At 42.9% G+C, this 17,113-nt stretch overlaps 1 protein-coding gene across 6 annotated transcripts in view; it reads left to right on the forward strand.

Moving 5' to 3' along the window:
- The window catches only part of NPRL3 (NPR3 like, GATOR1 complex subunit), a 235,483-nt gene extending 218,883 nt beyond the window's left edge, over positions 1-16,600 (forward strand). For all 6 annotated transcript variants that reach the window (XM_040357013.1, XM_040357018.1, XM_040357014.1 and 3 more), the window contains one exon: positions 14,878-16,600. In XM_040357013.1, coding sequence (XP_040212947.1) covers positions 14,878-15,043 — 166 coding nt within the window. In that variant the 3' untranslated portion in view covers positions 15,044-16,600. The remainder of the gene's footprint in view (positions 1-14,877) is intronic.
- The last annotated feature ends 513 nt before the right edge of the window (positions 16,601-17,113 follow it).

Genomic DNA, 17,113 nt, shown 5'->3' on the forward strand with positions numbered 1-17,113 from the left:
CTTATCTCCTCGGGCACACTTAACCCTGAACTGGTGAACCTGCTAAAGGGAAAATCCTTTCTCCTGGTAAATTGGATAGTACCGACTACAGATACCAGTCTCTCAGACTGGGGAGCTACCCTAGACAGGGTCTCGGCTCAGGGTAAATGGTCGGGGACAGAACAGATCCTGCCCATCAACATCCTAGAATTACAGACAGTACGTCTGGCCCTACGGTCCTGGATGGTGGAGCTTCAGCATAGCCCTATCGGGGGTTCAGTCCAACAATGCCACTGCAGTGGCCTATATAAACCATCAAGGCGGTACCAGGAGTCATTCAGCTTTGAAGGAGGTGAACCACATACTAACCTGGGCAGAGGGAGATGTGCCGATTATATCGGCAGTCCAACACCCAGGGGTTTTCTAGGAAATTTGCCAGCATTGAGGATGGCCAGAGGTCGACCAATTGGCATCCAGATTCAACAACAAGCTACAGCAATTTGTGTCCCGAACAGGGGATCCTCTGGCATTTGGAGCAGATGCTTCGATAGTTCCATGGAGACAATACTCCCTGGTTTATGCTTTCCCTCCGATCTCTTTCCTTCCACATTTTTTGCGCAGGATTCAGAAAGGGGGGGGGGTTTGGTCATTCTGGTGGCACCAGAAGGCCCTGGTTCCAGGAGATTGTGAGACTGACAATAGACAGGCCATAGACGCTTCCACGTCGCCCCGATCTACTGTCTCAAAGTCCTATATTTCACCCCAATTTACAGTCTCTAAATTTGACAGCATGGCTATTAAAGACAGGGTGTTAAAGAACCGTGGTATCTCAGGATCAGTAGTTTCTACCCTAGTGAATGCTAGAAAAACTGTCACTAGAAAGATATATCTTAAGGTCTGGAAGACTTGGTGTAAAGCCAGAAAATGGCATCCTTGGAAATACATGATTGGGAGAATTCTCTTTTTCTACAGTCAGCTGTAGAAATCAAATTGGCTTTGAATGCAATCAGAGGTCAGATTTCGGCCTTGTCCGTATTCTTCCAAAGGCCTTTAGCATCCCATTTGTTCATCCGAACCTTTATGCAGGGGGCAACTTGTTTGCTTCCCCCCATTAGGTCACCTATGTGTCCTTGGGAAATGAATTTGGCGCTGTCTGTGTTACAGAAACAACCATTTGAACCTATCAAGGACATTCCATTAGACTTCCTGTCACGCAAGCTAGCCTTCCTGATGGCTATCACCTCGGCTAGAAAGGTGTCGGAGTTGGCGGCCCTTTCATGCAGGGAACCGTACTTGATCCTTCACCACGACAGAGTCGAGTTATAACCTGTTCCATCCTTTTTGCCAAAAGTGGTGTTGGCCTTTCATTTAAATCAGGACATTATTCTGCTTTCTTTTTGCTCTCAGCCTTGTTCAGCCGAAGAGAGACGACTGCATTCTCTGGACCTTGTCCGGGCAGTCGAGGTTTATTTGTCTAGATCTGCGGAAATCCGAGGATAAGACTCCTTTTCTGTTTTACCAAAAGGCCCCAAGAAAGGGCAAGCAGCTTCTAAGGCTTCCATTGCCAATTGGGTCCGTCAATTGATCATTCAGGCCTGCGGTCTCAAACGTAAAGCTCCTCCCTTTTAGGGTGAGAGCTCATTCTACCAGAGGTGTAGGAACCTCCTGGGCTTTTTGCCATCAGGTATCTGTGGCTCAGATTTGTAAGGCTGCTACCTGGTCTTTTAGTGCAGTGGTCATCAACCCTGTCCTGCAGGGCCCACTAACAGGCCAGGTTTTATGTAGGGTTGTCCCGATACCACTTTTTTTAGGACCGATACTTTTTTTTTTAGTAGTCGCCGATACCGAATACCGATACTTTTTTTTAAATGTGTCTCCATATGCAGCCATGTCCCCCCACAGATGCAGCCATTGTCTCCCCCCATATGCAACCATTGTCTCCCCCCATTATCCAGCCACTGTCTCCCCCCATTATCCAGCCACTGTCTCCCCCCATTATCCAGCCACTGTCTCCCCCCATTATCCAGCCACTGTCTCCCCCCATTATCCAGCCACTGTCTCCCCCCATTATCCAGCCACTGTCTCCCCCCATTATCCAGCCACTGTCTCCCCCCATTATCCAGCCACTGTCTCCCCCCATATGCAGCCATGTCCCCCATATCCAGCCATTGTCTCCCCCCATGCAGCAATGTCTCCCACCATATCCAGCCATTGTCTCCCCCCATATCCAGCCATTGTCTTCCCCCATATCCAGCCATTGTCTTCCCCCATATCCAGCCATTGTCTTCCCCCATATCCAGCCATTGTCTTCCCCCATATCCAGCCATTGTCTCCCATATGCAGACATTGTCTCCCCCCATATCCCCCTTACCTGCATCCGCGCTGCCGCCGACTGTTTAACACGCGCGGGGAGTGTAATGATTGGCGCCGCGCTGCGTACAGACACTCCCCCTTGCTCGGGATTGGACAGTTCACCCGAGCAAGGGGGAGTGTCTATACGTGGTGCGGTGCCAATCATTACAGCTGTAATGATTCGTGCCGCGCTGCGTACAGACACTCCTCCTTGCTCGGGATTGGACAGTTCACCCGAGCAAGGGGGAGTGTCTATACGCGGCGCCAATCATTACACTCCCCGCGCGTGTTAAACAGTCGACGGCAGCGCGGATTCGGCGGGATGCGACGTAACGGCAGCGGGATGCGGCGTAACGGTGGCGGGGGGGGGGGGGGAGTATTCTATTTCGGTATCGGGGGTATTTGCGGGAGTACGAGTACTCCCGCAAATACTCTGAATCGGTCCCGAAAACGGTTCTAGTATCGGTATCGGGACAACCCTAGTTTTATGTATTACCTTGGCGAGGTGCAGTCTAGAATACTGCAATCACTGAGGAGCAAATTATATCAGCTGTGATGTATTTCAGTTATCTTGCAAACCTGGCCTGTTAGTGGGCCCTGCAGGACAAGGTTGATGACCACTGCTTTAGTGCATACATTCACAAAATGTTATCAAGTGGATGTTTGAGCAGCTGAGGATTCGGCTTTCGGCCGCAGTGTACCGATGGCTATCGTTTGGCAGGGTGTATCCCTTCCCTCAAGGCTATTGCTCTGCGACATCCCTGTAGGTAATGAATATTAGTCTGACTCTGTGTCCCATGATGTATGAAAAAGAAAATTAGATTTTTTCGTCATACTTACCTGTAAAATCCTTTTCTTTGAGTACATCATGGGACACAGAGCTTCCTCCCCTCTTTTTGAGGATTCAGTGCTTGCTACAAAACTGATGTGCCTCCTGTATGGGAGGTGTTAAATAGGGGACCACTTCCTGTCTAAAGACCTTTGGTCTACCAGTGTCCATTTACCTGATGAAGTATAACCAAGTAGGTAATGAATATTAAGCTGACTCTGTGTCCCATGATGAAAAAGAAAGGGATTTTACAGGTAAATATGAATAAATCCTATTATTCAAAACCTTCACCTTCTCTCTGTCATTTGTAGCCAAATTCCCTTTTATCTTTTTTGGGGCCAATATGTTCTGGTCTCCCTTTTATTACTGTTTATATAATTTCTTGTTTTTTTTTACTCTCCTCCGATATGTGCCTTTCGTGTTCTATCTTAGCTGCCCTGATTTCACGCTTATATTTCTTATTGCATTCTATGTAAAGTTGAATGCTGACAATGACCTTGTATTTGAAGGCCTTTTATTTTGGGTTTATATGCATTTTTAGCTACCCATGATTTATTAGCTCTTTTTAAATGCACTGGCAACTTAATAGTAACTAAAGAACATTTAATTTTCTTAACCCTCCATTGTTGTGGATATATCCATCAGTACTTAATGCTACCGCTGTTGGAAGACAACAAGCATTGAGCGGTTTATGTACCAGTTGGGTTTCCTATGGAAAGAGCGGCTTGCGTGACGCTTGTCCATCACCCACCACCATCAGCCCTCTGATCCTTTAGTGGAGACCATGTTCGAAGCTCCGGCCATTGTGGGTAGCACACACACGCATGGACACTCAGATCTACACACCCTTGTGAGTGTGTTGTGTTTTTTCTGTCTGTTTTAATTAAATGGTTTCACTAGGAGCCTGTGCACTTCTTCTTCTTTTTTTTCTTTTTTTAGGTTTTTACAGCCGCCTGTGCCCCACTGGCTTATGGCGCTGCATTGTTATGTGCACACAAACTATTTAACCCTTTCCTTGGCAGATTGCATACACTTTTGACTGCTCATTCCAATTTTGGGAGACTTTTTGGTACGGTTGTCCCGATACCGATACTAGTATCGGTATTAGGACCAATACCGAGCATTTGCACGAGTACTTGTACTCGTGCAAATGCTCCCGATGCTTCACCCGATACCTGGGATGGAAGAGAGAGGCGGCGTACAACAGGAAGTCAGTGGGCGGGGACAAATCCCTCACTGTACTGAGATGGCTGCGGTGTGTGCGGTGGAATGAGCTCCCCCCGACAGATGCCTTCTAGTGCCGGCCCCGCCGTGACATCAATCAGCGGTTCAGGCGAGATAGGAGAGCAGAAGAAAGTGCTGCTGGAGCAATCGGGGAACAGTGTGCATGTGAGTAATAACCTGCCGATCTGTTCTCACTCACACACTGTCTGCATGGAGCGCGAGTGCGAGGAGCCCAAGAGCAGCTCTGTCCCCCCCTCCCCCAGCTCATCTCTCACACTTCCCTCCTTGCAGTGGCTCCCAGGTCACGCTTGTAAAACATGAACGATGTCTTAAAGAGGACAGGGCCTGCTGATCCCTGGAAGTCTCTAAGGAGGGGGGCTTTGAGCTAATGGGGGTCTCTAAGAGGGGGTACTGACTGCTGATATAATGTGTGGTAACCAACCATTAAATCAGCACCCCCCTTGGAGACCCCCATTAGCTCACAGCCCACCTTATATCAATGCCCCCCCCTTATCAGTGCCACCTATCTCTGTCCATCATTGCCGCCTATCTGTGTCACACATCAGTGCAGCCCTATAAGTGCCACTTCATCTGTGCCCATCATTGCCGCCTATCTGTGCCCATTATCGCCGCACATCAGTGTAGCCTTATAAGTGCACTTCATCTGTGCCCATCATTACCACCTATCTGTGCCATCTTTCAGTGTGCCACCTATCGGTGCCATACTTCAGTGTGTGCCAGCCATTCGTGCCACCTATCAGTGCCATCTTTCAGTGCCAGCCATCAGTGCATGCCACCTATCAGTGTTCATCCGTGCTGCATAATCAGTGCTACCTATCAGTGCCCATTCATCAGTGCCACTGCCAGCCATCAGTCAGTGCCACCTTTTAGTGCCCATCAGCCAGTGCCATCTATTAGTGCGTCACATGACATTAAAAATAAGTATCGGTAATCGGTATCGGCGAGTACTTGAAAAAAAGTATCGGTACTTGTACTCGGTATTAAAAAAGTGGTATCGGGACAACCCTACTTTTTGGACTATAGCGCAAGTATTTGGAGCTTTTCTTTATGTTGGCTTAACTCTTTGTGGCATAGATTCAACAAGTTGTTGGAAACATTCCTCAGATTATGGTCCACATTGACATAATAACATCATTCAGTTGCTGCAGATTTGTGGGCTGCACATCCATGATGCAAATCTCCCATTTCACCAAATCCCAAAAGTGCTCTGTTGGATTGAGATCTGATTACTGTGGAGGCCACTGGAATTCAGTGAACTCAGTGTCATGTTTAAGAAACCAGTTAGAGATAATTTGGTGCAATATCCTGCTAGAAGTAGCCAATAAGAAGATGGGTACACTGTAGTCATAAACAGATGAAAATGGTCTGCTACAATACTCTGGTAGGCCATAGCGTTTAAACAATACTCAGTTGGTATAAGGGGGCCAAAGTGTGCCAAGAAAATATCCCTTACACCATCACCAGGCTGAACAGTTTATACAAGGCACAGTTGGAACCAGCTGTGAACACCTTGTAACCATCTGGCCTTTACTCCATCTTGCTCGGTGCTCCAGCATACCTGATGATTGGGTGTCAATTTGTTCATTTGTGTATGTTATTTTGTGATGTATAACTGTCCCCCCTTGGGATATGTTTTTTTAGACTTGTAAATTAATAACATTTTGTTAGATTTTACACCTTGTGTTAAATTTTCCCATTACTCTCTTATCTGCCTATAAAGTTTCTGTTGGGGTATTTTTTCTCTTTTTGGTACTAGCAAGGTGTAATTAATTAATAAAGTGTGTGTGTGTGTGTGTAATATATAAATATATATATATATATATATATATATATATATATATATATATATATATATATATATATATATATATATATATATATATATATATATATATTTTTTTTTTTTTTTTTTAAATATATTTTATATTCTTATCCTTAATGTGTGTACGTGACAGAAATACTCCCACTGTCCGTCAAAGTCTGGTAATGATCCAGTACAGAATATGTGATGAACTCAAATATGAATTTCTTCAGTTTGAGTTAATCTGCTGTTAATTTGCTACTATGATTGGTTATGGTGTAGACAGAATAAAATGCAGTGCTATCATTTACATTAAGTGACTTTTGCCAAAAAATTAAAACTTCCATTAAAAGATCAAGGGCATTTCTCATGAATCCCTAGCAGAGTTTTATCATTAACCTTTAACCACTTCCCGCCCAGTCAATAGCAAATTGGTTCTGTTATCCTGACGGGACGTCTATTGACGTCCAGCAGGATAACATACCGGTGGGCGCGCGGCGATCAGTGATGCAGGGTGTCAGTCTGATACCCTGCATCTCCGATCTCGGTAAAGAGCCTCCGACGAAGGCTCTTTACCACATGATCAGCCGTGTCCAATCACGGCTGATTACGATGTAAACAGGAAGAGCTGTTGATCGGCTCTTCCTCACTCGCATCTGACATTTGCGCATAGAGGAGAGCCGATCGGTGGCTCTCCTGACAGGGGGGGTATACGCTGATTGTTTATCTGCGTAGCCCCCCCCCATGGATGCCCACACTGGACCACCAGGGAAGCCACCAGGACAACCAGGGAAAAGGGCAACATGTGAATGGACAGGTATGTACCCCATGGCCATCCACATGTTAAAAAATATACACAATAGATGCCAATCAGTGCCCACAAATGGGCACTGACTGGCAAAAATATAAAATAAGTGATGCCCAGCAGTGCCATCCCTCAGTGACCATCCATGCCCATCAGAACCCACCTATCAGTGCCGCCCATGAGTGCCCAGCAGTGCCACCTTGTGACGAGATCCTTTGCTTGCCCGGTTCTGCTCTCCCGACACTCCTCTGCTACCAGTGAGTCAGCTTGCAGATTGCAGCGTCTGATGGTCCAGTCATCCAAGGTTCCGGGGTCCGAACTACAGCTATGTGCCGTTCAGACCCATTAAGAACAAACACCAGGCAGGCTGTATGTAAGTTCAAACAGGACTCTTTATTTTCAAGTACACAGCACACTTTTATACAGAATTTGGAACATCCCACTCCCAACTACCGCTTTCCTATTGGTCAATTGTAAAGTATATGCAGTCTTCACTTAGGTCCTCCTTGACCATGCAAATGAGGACTTGAAATAGTCAACATGGATTGGTCCAATAGCTTGGATAGAAAGACTTGTGTATTAAGACAGAAGCCCCAGGGGGTAATCAATGTACACAATAACCCGGTCTACTTAATTACTACCTCTGATAGGTTACATTCCTTTAGACAATAGAATGCTAATTCATTACAGCTGACAGGAGGCTTCTGACCTTTAGAACAATACAAAGTCCCTTAGCGTAAACACATACATCTTCAAACATACATAATAGATTCAATTAACCTTCAATCCACAATTCTAGCCAGTATCTCCTGCAATGAACTGTCAGTAATGTCCCATCTTCTGAAATCCATGAATTAGGATTTCAAGTAGAAACATTCCAGCACTGCAAGGCCAGGTCCATGACACACCCTATCAGTGCCCATCAGTGCAGTCATATCACTGCCCATAATTGAAGAAGAAAACTTACTTATTTACAAAAAATTTAACAGAACAAAATATAAACTTACATTTTTTTTCAAAATTTTCGGTCTCTTTTTTTTAGTTGCTGCGCAAAAAATAAAAACTGCAGAAGTGATCAAATACCACCAAAAGAAAGCTCTATTTGTGGGAACAGAAGAGGAAAACACAATGGTGCCACTCTAAGTGTAATAAGTAGAGGCTTGAGAACGAAACGCATGCTCCGCAAACGCGTCGCCTACTAGCTCCCCCACATCACCCGGAAGTATTGCCATCCATCTGATCCAGCGTCCATCTGAAATTGACGTCACAGCTCGGCTCCCAGTGTGTCAGAGACAGAGGAAGCGATGGCATCCACCGCTGCCAACCGCTCCACAACACAGACGCATACAGTGACAGCCGGGGACGTTTCTTTGGTGACACATGCCTAATCTCACCAACGCTTGTGAGTAAACTTGCTGCTGTTTTTATCCAACAAATTCTACACTACTTATTACACTTAGAGTGGCGCCATTGTGTTTTCCTCTTCTTCCTTCAGATTCGCTTCCAATCTTCACTAGGCTGCCTGCAAGTGTTTTATTACGAATTTAAAGGACTATATCAACAGTCTAAAGTTTTAATTAGCTCCCATGAGCTAACCTGTTTTTATTTGTTTTAGCTGCATTTCCACTGCTGCTGGTGCTAGCGCTTACTCTCTCTTATGTCTATTTGTGGGAACAAAATTATAAAAAAATTGTTTGGGTACAATGTAGCATGACCACGCAGTTGTCAATCAAATTGCGACAGCGCTGAAAGCTGAAAATTGGCTTGGGCAGGAAGGTGCGTATTGAAGTGGTTAAACTCCAGCTTACCTACACAGTTTGTAAAAATAAATAAAATACATGTGCATTTATTGAATCCCTAAAAATCTGTGCTAGGTCACAAATTTTTATATAGCAAGCATCCACCTAATCAACTGTGATACCAGCTGTGAACAATATAAATGCAAAATAATAAGCAGTGCTATATAAACTTCAGCTCAATAAAAATACATAAAGTGCAAAAATAAAAAATGACTATAGAGAATATGTTAAAAATACAAAATTCATGTATTTACACACATTCCAAACTTTGGAAGTGCGCAGTGTGCCCCCCTGCCCCAGAGCACCCAACCCCCCCATGTTGAGGGCATGCGGCCTGGTATGGCTCAGGAGGGGGGGGGGGGCGCTCGCTCGTCCCCACTCCTTTCCTGGCCGGCCGAGTAGCGTGCTTTGGATACGGGTCTCGTATGGATTGTAGGGGGACCCCCTATGTCGGGTTTTTCGGCGTAGGGGGGGTCTCCTTACAACCCATACCAGACCTAAGGGCCTGGTATGCTCCTGGGGGGGAACCCATGTCGTTTTTTTATTTAAAAATTGGCGTGGAGTTCTCCCTCTCAGGAATGCATACCAAATGCTGCAGCTAGAATTGGCGGGAATCCAAGTCGGATCCCCGTCGCTTCTATGACGCGCTCGCTGAATGTCACTGAAGGTTCCCCCTGCTGGTGTTACTGCCTGGTATTTGGCGTGCAGTACTGTGGCCCACCACCAGGTGTCTCCCGACAGTCTTGGACTGTCGGGGGAGTTCTTCCCTGGTGGTGTTATGTTATCCTTGGGCTGCAGTACTGGCGTCCACCAGCGGGGGATTCTTGGCAGTGTGGAGCATAAAGCCTTTTTCTGCGTTCAGGTGTGACCTGAACGCAATTAGCAAGCATATATATACCCGGCGTGTGCAATCAGTCCTCGCCCTGGTATCGGTCTACTTACCTTGATCCTGAGCCTGTATTCTGACCCTGATCCCTGGACCTGATCCCGATCCTTGATCTTGATCCCTGCCTGGACTTATCCTCCCTGTTTTCTGATTCCTGTCCCCTCACCCTTCTGCTGGCATCCCACGTGTATGACCTCGGCCTGGCTTGTTTTTGAATACGGTATCTCCCTTTGATTGTACATACTGCTTGCTGTTTATTGTGCACTGGTTGTCCCCACATATTGTAAATAAACACCTTTTACTTCACTACTCACCTTGTTGGTTTTCTCTGTGCAGTCACACAGTACTGATCTACTAGCATTCCTGACACTGGAATGTGCTTTGTCTATTCCAGCAAGTGCGAGATGTCGGCACCATGTCGCCAAGAATCAGCGCGATGCTGTCGTGCTAGAAACACATTCTCGGCAACATGTACTGTAACGTGTATGTGAAGAGTCTTACAATTGTGTGAAAGCAGCCTAATGCCGCGTACACACGATCGGAATTTCCAACAACAAATGTTCGATGTGAGCTTTTGGTCATATATTCCGATTGTGTGCATGGAATCGTAAGACAATTGGACATTTGCTGTCGGAATTTCCGATAACAAATGTTTGAGAGCTGTTCTCAATTTTTCCGACAGCAAAAGTTCTTGTCGGAATTTCCAATCGTCGATGCACAAAAATCCTACGCATGCTCCGAATCCGATGCATACTCGGAATCATCGAACTTAATTTTTGGCTCGTCATAGTGTTGTACATCACCGCGTTCTTGCCGTTCGGAATTTCAGACATTTGTGTGACAGTGAGTATGCAACACAAGTTGGAGCCAACATTCCATCGGAAAAAAATCCACAGTTTTGTTGTCGGAAATTCCGATCGTGTGCACGTGGCATAAAACATCCGGAAATTGCAAATGAGGTTGAATGATGAGATCCACAACCGGACATACTTGGAATATACCTCTTACCAAATGTGATTAACTAAAAATTATAATGACAACAAAAAAGAGGAAGGCATGGGACTTTGTATGTCACTGAATTCATACCTTATTCATACCTTGTTCATATTGATCATTGAATTATTTGATTACAAATCGAGTTAAATAGTATCAATAATCGTTATTAAAGAACACAATATACTATAAATGATAGTATGAATATACAATTATTATACACAATAAAATACATCATGATTAACAGTACAATTCCATAAAACACTAATTTATTGATAATAATTAAACTTAAGCAATTGCTCTTAGTGAGCCAAACTTGTCTGGGCATCAGTTCGATGTATACTCTATGCCAATTATCAGGAGTAAAATGCTGTGAAATTAAATCAATAACTTATCTATAAATATAGGATACCTTTTAAACAGAGAACCATTTCTCAAAAAAATGTCTAACTTACAATGCGGCCCAATAGTGATGCCCAACCTATGTCCAAGGGAGGACGGGGACAGGGTGATGACCCCCCCCCCCCCCCCCCCCGAGGTTGAGGTGAGGAATCCCATTCAGACCAGAGACCATATCACGACCATGCCAGGTGAAGACCAGGTGACCATATCGCGACCATGTGAATCTTGTTCATGCTTGACAGCCCACACTGCTCTGCAAGGATATGGACATGAAACCATAAGTAAATAAGTAAACAAGTAAAGTAAACTATGGGATGAACCTATACCAATGAGTGGGTGGAGGTGATGAATAGTGTGTAAATACTGCAGTGATCTGAAGTGTACTAACTAAGGGGACTACAGCCAAGGGAGAAGTGTATGCATATACCCACCAAAAATGTATCCAAACCAAACCCACCATGTGCACACCATAATGGTGAACTATAAAATGTAAAACTAAAATTAACCTGAAGAGTTTTGTGTAGATACAAGTGAGACTCAGTTACCTTGTGTGTGATTCTGTGGATGTGAGCATGCCTGGGATCCCTCTCGTGTGAATGGTCCATGTGAAATGGTCAGCTGACCAGCCCAAGTCGCTTTTATCCCTGTTAAGGGGCAGGTTCCCACCAATGTCATGAAGCCCCAACTTCATCATCCCTGTCCTCCCTTGGACAAAGGTTGGGCATCACTATTGGGCTGCTTTGTAAGTTATAGGCCTTTTTTTTAAGAGATGGTTCTACGTTTAAAGTGTATGCTCGTTTAACCACTTCAAGACCAAGCCTGTTTTTGACACTTGTTGCTTACAAGTTAGAATCTGTTTTTTTTTTTTTTTTTTTTATGGAAAATTACTTAATATATATTTTTATATTGCTTTTAGCAAAGACCCTAGCGAATAACATGGCAGCTGTTGCAATATTTTATGCCACACGGTATTTGCGCAGCCATCTTTAAACGCAATTTTTTTGGAAAAAATACTTTTTTTTTATTAACCACTTAAGCCCCGGACCAATATGCTGCTAAATGCCCAAAGGCGTTTTTACAATTCGGCACTGCGTCGCTTTAACAGACAATTGCGTGGTCGTGCGACGTGGCTCCCAAACAAAATTGGCGTCCTTTTTTCCCCACAAATAGAGCTTTCTTTTGGTGGTATTCTGATCACCTCTGCGGTTTTTATTTTTTGCGCTATAAACAAAAATAGAGCGACAATTTTGAAAAAATTCAATATTTTTTACTTTTTGCTATAATAAATATCCCCCAAAAACATATATAAAAACATTTTTTTTCCTCAGTTTAGGCCGATACGTATTCTTCTACCTATTTTTGGTAAAAAAAATCGCAATAAGTGTTTATCGATTGGTTTGCGCAAAATTTATAGCGTTTTCAAAATAGGGGATAGTTTTTTTGCATTTTTATTAATAATTTTTGTTTACTACTATTGGCGGCGATCAGCGATTTTTTTCATGACTGCGACATTATGGCGGACACTTTGGACAATTTTGACACATTTTTGGGACCATTGTCATTTTCACAGCAAAAAATGCATTTAAATTGCATTATTGTGAAAATGACAGTTGCAGTTTGGGAGTTAACCACAGGGGGCGCTGTAGGAGTTAGGGTTCACCTAGTGTGTGTTTACAACTGTAGAGGGGTGTGGCTGTAGGACTGATGTCATCGATCGAGTCTCCCTATAAAAGGGATCACTCGATCGATACGCCGCCACAGTGAAGCGCGGGGAAGCCGTGTTTACACACGGCTCTCCCCGTTCTTCAGCTCCGGGGAGCGATCGCGACGGAGCGGCTATATACGAATAGCCGCGCTGTCGTCCCGGATCGCTCCCCGCGGGAATCCGCCCGCCGCACGCAGCGGGGGGGGTCCCGATCGGACCCCCCACCCGCTAGAAGGCAAGGACGTATATATACGCCCTTCTGCCTGTCCGTGCCATTTTGCGGACGTAAATAGTCATGCGGCGGGCGTTAAGTGGTTAAAAAATGAAAAAGCAGTACAGTTAGCACAATTTTTTTGCACATTGTGAAAGATGTTACGCTGAGTAAATGGATATCTAATATGTTGCACTTTAAAATTGCATGTACTTGTGGAATGGTGACAAACTACGGTATTTAAAAATCTCTCTAGGCAACGTTTAAATAATTTTTTTTAACTGTTTAGAGTTAGAGGAGGTCTTTTTTGCTAGAATTATTGCTCTCTCTCTAACGAACGTGGCGATACCTCATTGTGATTAACACTGTTTACATTTGCGGGCATGGCTTGCGGGCGCATGCTTTTCTTGGTTTTCTTTTATTTAACACTGTCCCTTTAAAAAAAAAAATCTGATCATTTTTATTGCTGTCACAAGGAATGTACACATACCTTGTGACAGTAATAGGCAGTGATAGGTACACTTTATGGAGGGATCGGGATTCTAAAAGACCCCAAATCCCTCTCTTTGCACTTCAAAGTATTAAAAACACCAAAATCTGTGTTTTTTTTTTTTTTAATCAGCGACATTGGCAGCCAAATAAACCGGTAGTGATGCTGCGTCCATTTTTTAACATCGTAAACCCGACTTCACACAGCCAGTGCATATAAGTTTGCCCGCTCCGCTCCAGTTTTCCGGTGGGGAGACCCCGGCAGAGTGGCGAGAGGGGGATGTCCCCTCCCACTCCTTATGATAAATGAAAGAGCGGCTTACTAGCCGCATCGGTTGTTATCATGAAAAGCTGACCGCTAGATCTAAAAAATGGTAACAGGGGGATTGCTTGCAGGTGCAGGCATCGCCACAGTACAACCACTTAAACCAAATGACATACAGGTATGGGATTTTGCGTGAAGGGGTTAAACTCTCCCTCTTTTATTAAAAGTAGTAAAAAGTGGACGTCACTGATGACGAAACGCATTGAAATCGGCCTGATACGGCATCACGCGCGCTTTGCCGTTACTCATAGCTTTGTCTATTCACGAGCCGACAGTGTGCTGGAATAGTTTGTTTTGTATGATTACAAGTTGCCTTAAGGTACTTTTTACTATGTTTAAAAGGAAGAGTTTAAACGGTCTTTACTATGTTGGGTTATTTTATTCCTTCATATATTCTATATATGCTGGCTTCCTATGTTGTACTACATGCACAAATGAGCATTCTAATTTTTGGTCGATCACATTTGGTAAGAGGCATATACTTACTGATTGTCTACTGTGTGCACTTTCTGGATATTGTATGAAATTGAATTGAAATTTTTTAAGACTCTTCATATACACTTTTATATCCATCAATAATTTTCTTAATTGCGTTTTGACTTTTGGCCTTTTGGAATATGTGTAAATACATGTGCATTTATGTCTGGTCATGTGACTTTAGAGTCGTCTTCTTCTTCTATATGTGGTGGGGGGGGCAGGATGCTGCAAGAACTGGTACCACATAATTGCGTTGCATCACTTTCTGCAGCATTCTCCCAGATCAGTGTGATGACGTGCCCACAGTGGGTGGGTCCATGACCGCATTGGGTTCACAGGAAGTTGGGTGATTGACATTGGCCATCATTTAACCTGGAATACATATGGAACTTGGAGAAACTCCAAAGCTCTTGTCAGGATCTCGCACTTGAAAAATGTGACATTTCAGGTCCTAAACACTAAAAAGAAAAATGGCTACACAAAATGCTCAAGGTATTTTATAATGTTGTTCAGCTTTTAACAACTTGAAAACAAGTATTGATACCTGTCTTTAAATTTTTTTCAAATTTAATTTTCTAGGTTACTACACTATTTTCGAGGCCGGCATCATCTTGAAGAGATCATGTACAATGAGAACATGCGACGCTCACAACTCTTGATGCTGTTTGATAAATTCCACAGTGTGTTAGTTGTGACAAACCATGAAGACCCTGTTATATCTGTTTTTCAGTCTGTCTTTCCTTAATCAGTGTGTTGAAAACCAAACATATTGTTTTTGTTTACTTTTTTTACATATTTTAATCATTGGAAAAAACCTCTAGCGTTACATGTTAATTATATGCCTAATGGACCTCAGGTAATTTCCTTTTATTATCGAAAGGAAAGCATGAAGGCCACAATTTGTCATCTCCATTTGAAAAAGCTAGTTATTAACTTTTCTTTTACATTCCTGATCTGCATGCTTGTTACTGGTCAGCTGCTCAAAGTATTGAAGTCTACAGGACAACAAAGCATTTAGGCAACTAGCATTTTCAAAAAGAAATACAATCTCAAAACACTACTTGCAGTCTTGTTTTCATGGTCCTAAAGGTACCCCTCAGGTTCACTGTTCTATAGTGACTTGTAACTCATGTGTTCACTGTAAAGAAAAAGGAGACTCCTGCACTTTTTTGATCTGATTTGCCACAATTTTATTTAACAGAAATGCACAGATAAAATTGTCGATAGCATTTATCCTTTTCCATGTGTAAATGCACTTTGAGAAAACATGTTTAAACACAAGAAACAATCTTGGTATTGGGAATCTTTAATTCGCTTTTTTGTATGTAAAGTATGAAATAAAACTGTGACAAACCAGGTGGCAGAGTGCAGGGATCACCCTTTTCTTCATATTGTATGCAGGATTTTCAGAAGATGGTTGGCAATGACAGCACTTGTATTTTTCACATAACAGGTTTACGCTAAATAGATTTTTTTTTTGTCAAAGATTGCTAGCTATGAGAGTTAGTTCTACAACATTGATGCAATTGGTTGTCCAACATATAATTACGATACATCATGTTTTTAAAGCAACTTTTCTTTATTTTTAAAGTGTGCAAGCAGGATTAATAGTTACTGGACATTTGGGGTACAATAAGAATTTCAAACCCTGGTGTTGAAAGCTGGAAGAGTATGTATATTGAGGGGGGGAGGGGTTTAGATTCCCTGTCAGGTTTGTTCTCCTATAATACCTCACTGAGATACTCATGGTAACATTTGTCATGTGAAGTCTAAACTTTTTTACCGTTGTCACTTTAAAGGGGATGTAAAGCTTTTTTATTATTATTAAAATAATAGGCATGTTATACTTGGATCACTAACAAAGAGAACAGGTTGGGACTTTAACGGTACCAAAAAAAAGTTTCAAAAAATGTATGCTGTCTTTGCTGTGGGTTTGTTTGGTACCATCAAGGCGATCCCATGAGTCCTGGGTTCTGTGTTTTACTCATATCGGGTTACCTCCTCTTCCCTCAATTTGGTGGTTGGGACATTCTCCCTTGCATCCATCGTTTTCTACTTCTGGGGCCTCTTTTGGACATGCATCCATCTGTTTTTATTAATGCATCTTTGGGTATATAATATACTGATTTCCTCCTGATGAAGATTTATTATGAGTTAAAACGTGTTGAGGTTTTCAAGTTGCCGTCTGAAAGACATTTTGATGAATGGAACATATATATGATGAAGATAACCATTGATGTATTTGGTGGTTGTTCACTTATTTATGTATGGTAACCTGTCAATACATTTTTTTATAACCTTTTTTTTGGACATTGGTATCATTAACCACTTAACCCCCGGACCATATTGCTGGTCAAAGACCAGAGCACTTTTTGCGATTTGGCACTGCGTCGCTTAAACTGACAATTGCGCGGTCGTGCGACATGGCTCCCAGACAAAATTGGCGTCCTTTTTTCCCCACAAATAGAGCTTTCTTTTGGTGGTATTTGATAACCTCTTTTTTTTTTTTTTTTTTTTGCGCTATAAACAAAAATAGAGCGACAATTTTGAAAAAAATTAATACCTTTTACTTTTTGCTATAATAAATATCCCCCAAAAATATATTAACAATTTTTTTTTTCCTCAGTTTAGGCCGATACATATTCTTCTACATATTTTTCATAAAAAAAATCGCAATAAGCGTTTTATTGGTTTGCGCAAACGTTATAGCGTTTACAAAATAGGGGGTATTTTTATGGCAGTTTTTTTTTTTTTTTTACTAGTAATGGCGGCGATCGGCGTTTTTTTTTTTTTTTTTTTTTTTGGGGTACTACGG

This window comes from Rana temporaria, chromosome 6, assembly GCF_905171775.1.
Source record: "Rana temporaria chromosome 6, aRanTem1.1, whole genome shotgun sequence".
In the NCBI taxonomy this organism is placed as follows: domain Eukaryota; kingdom Metazoa; phylum Chordata; class Amphibia; order Anura; family Ranidae; genus Rana; species Rana temporaria.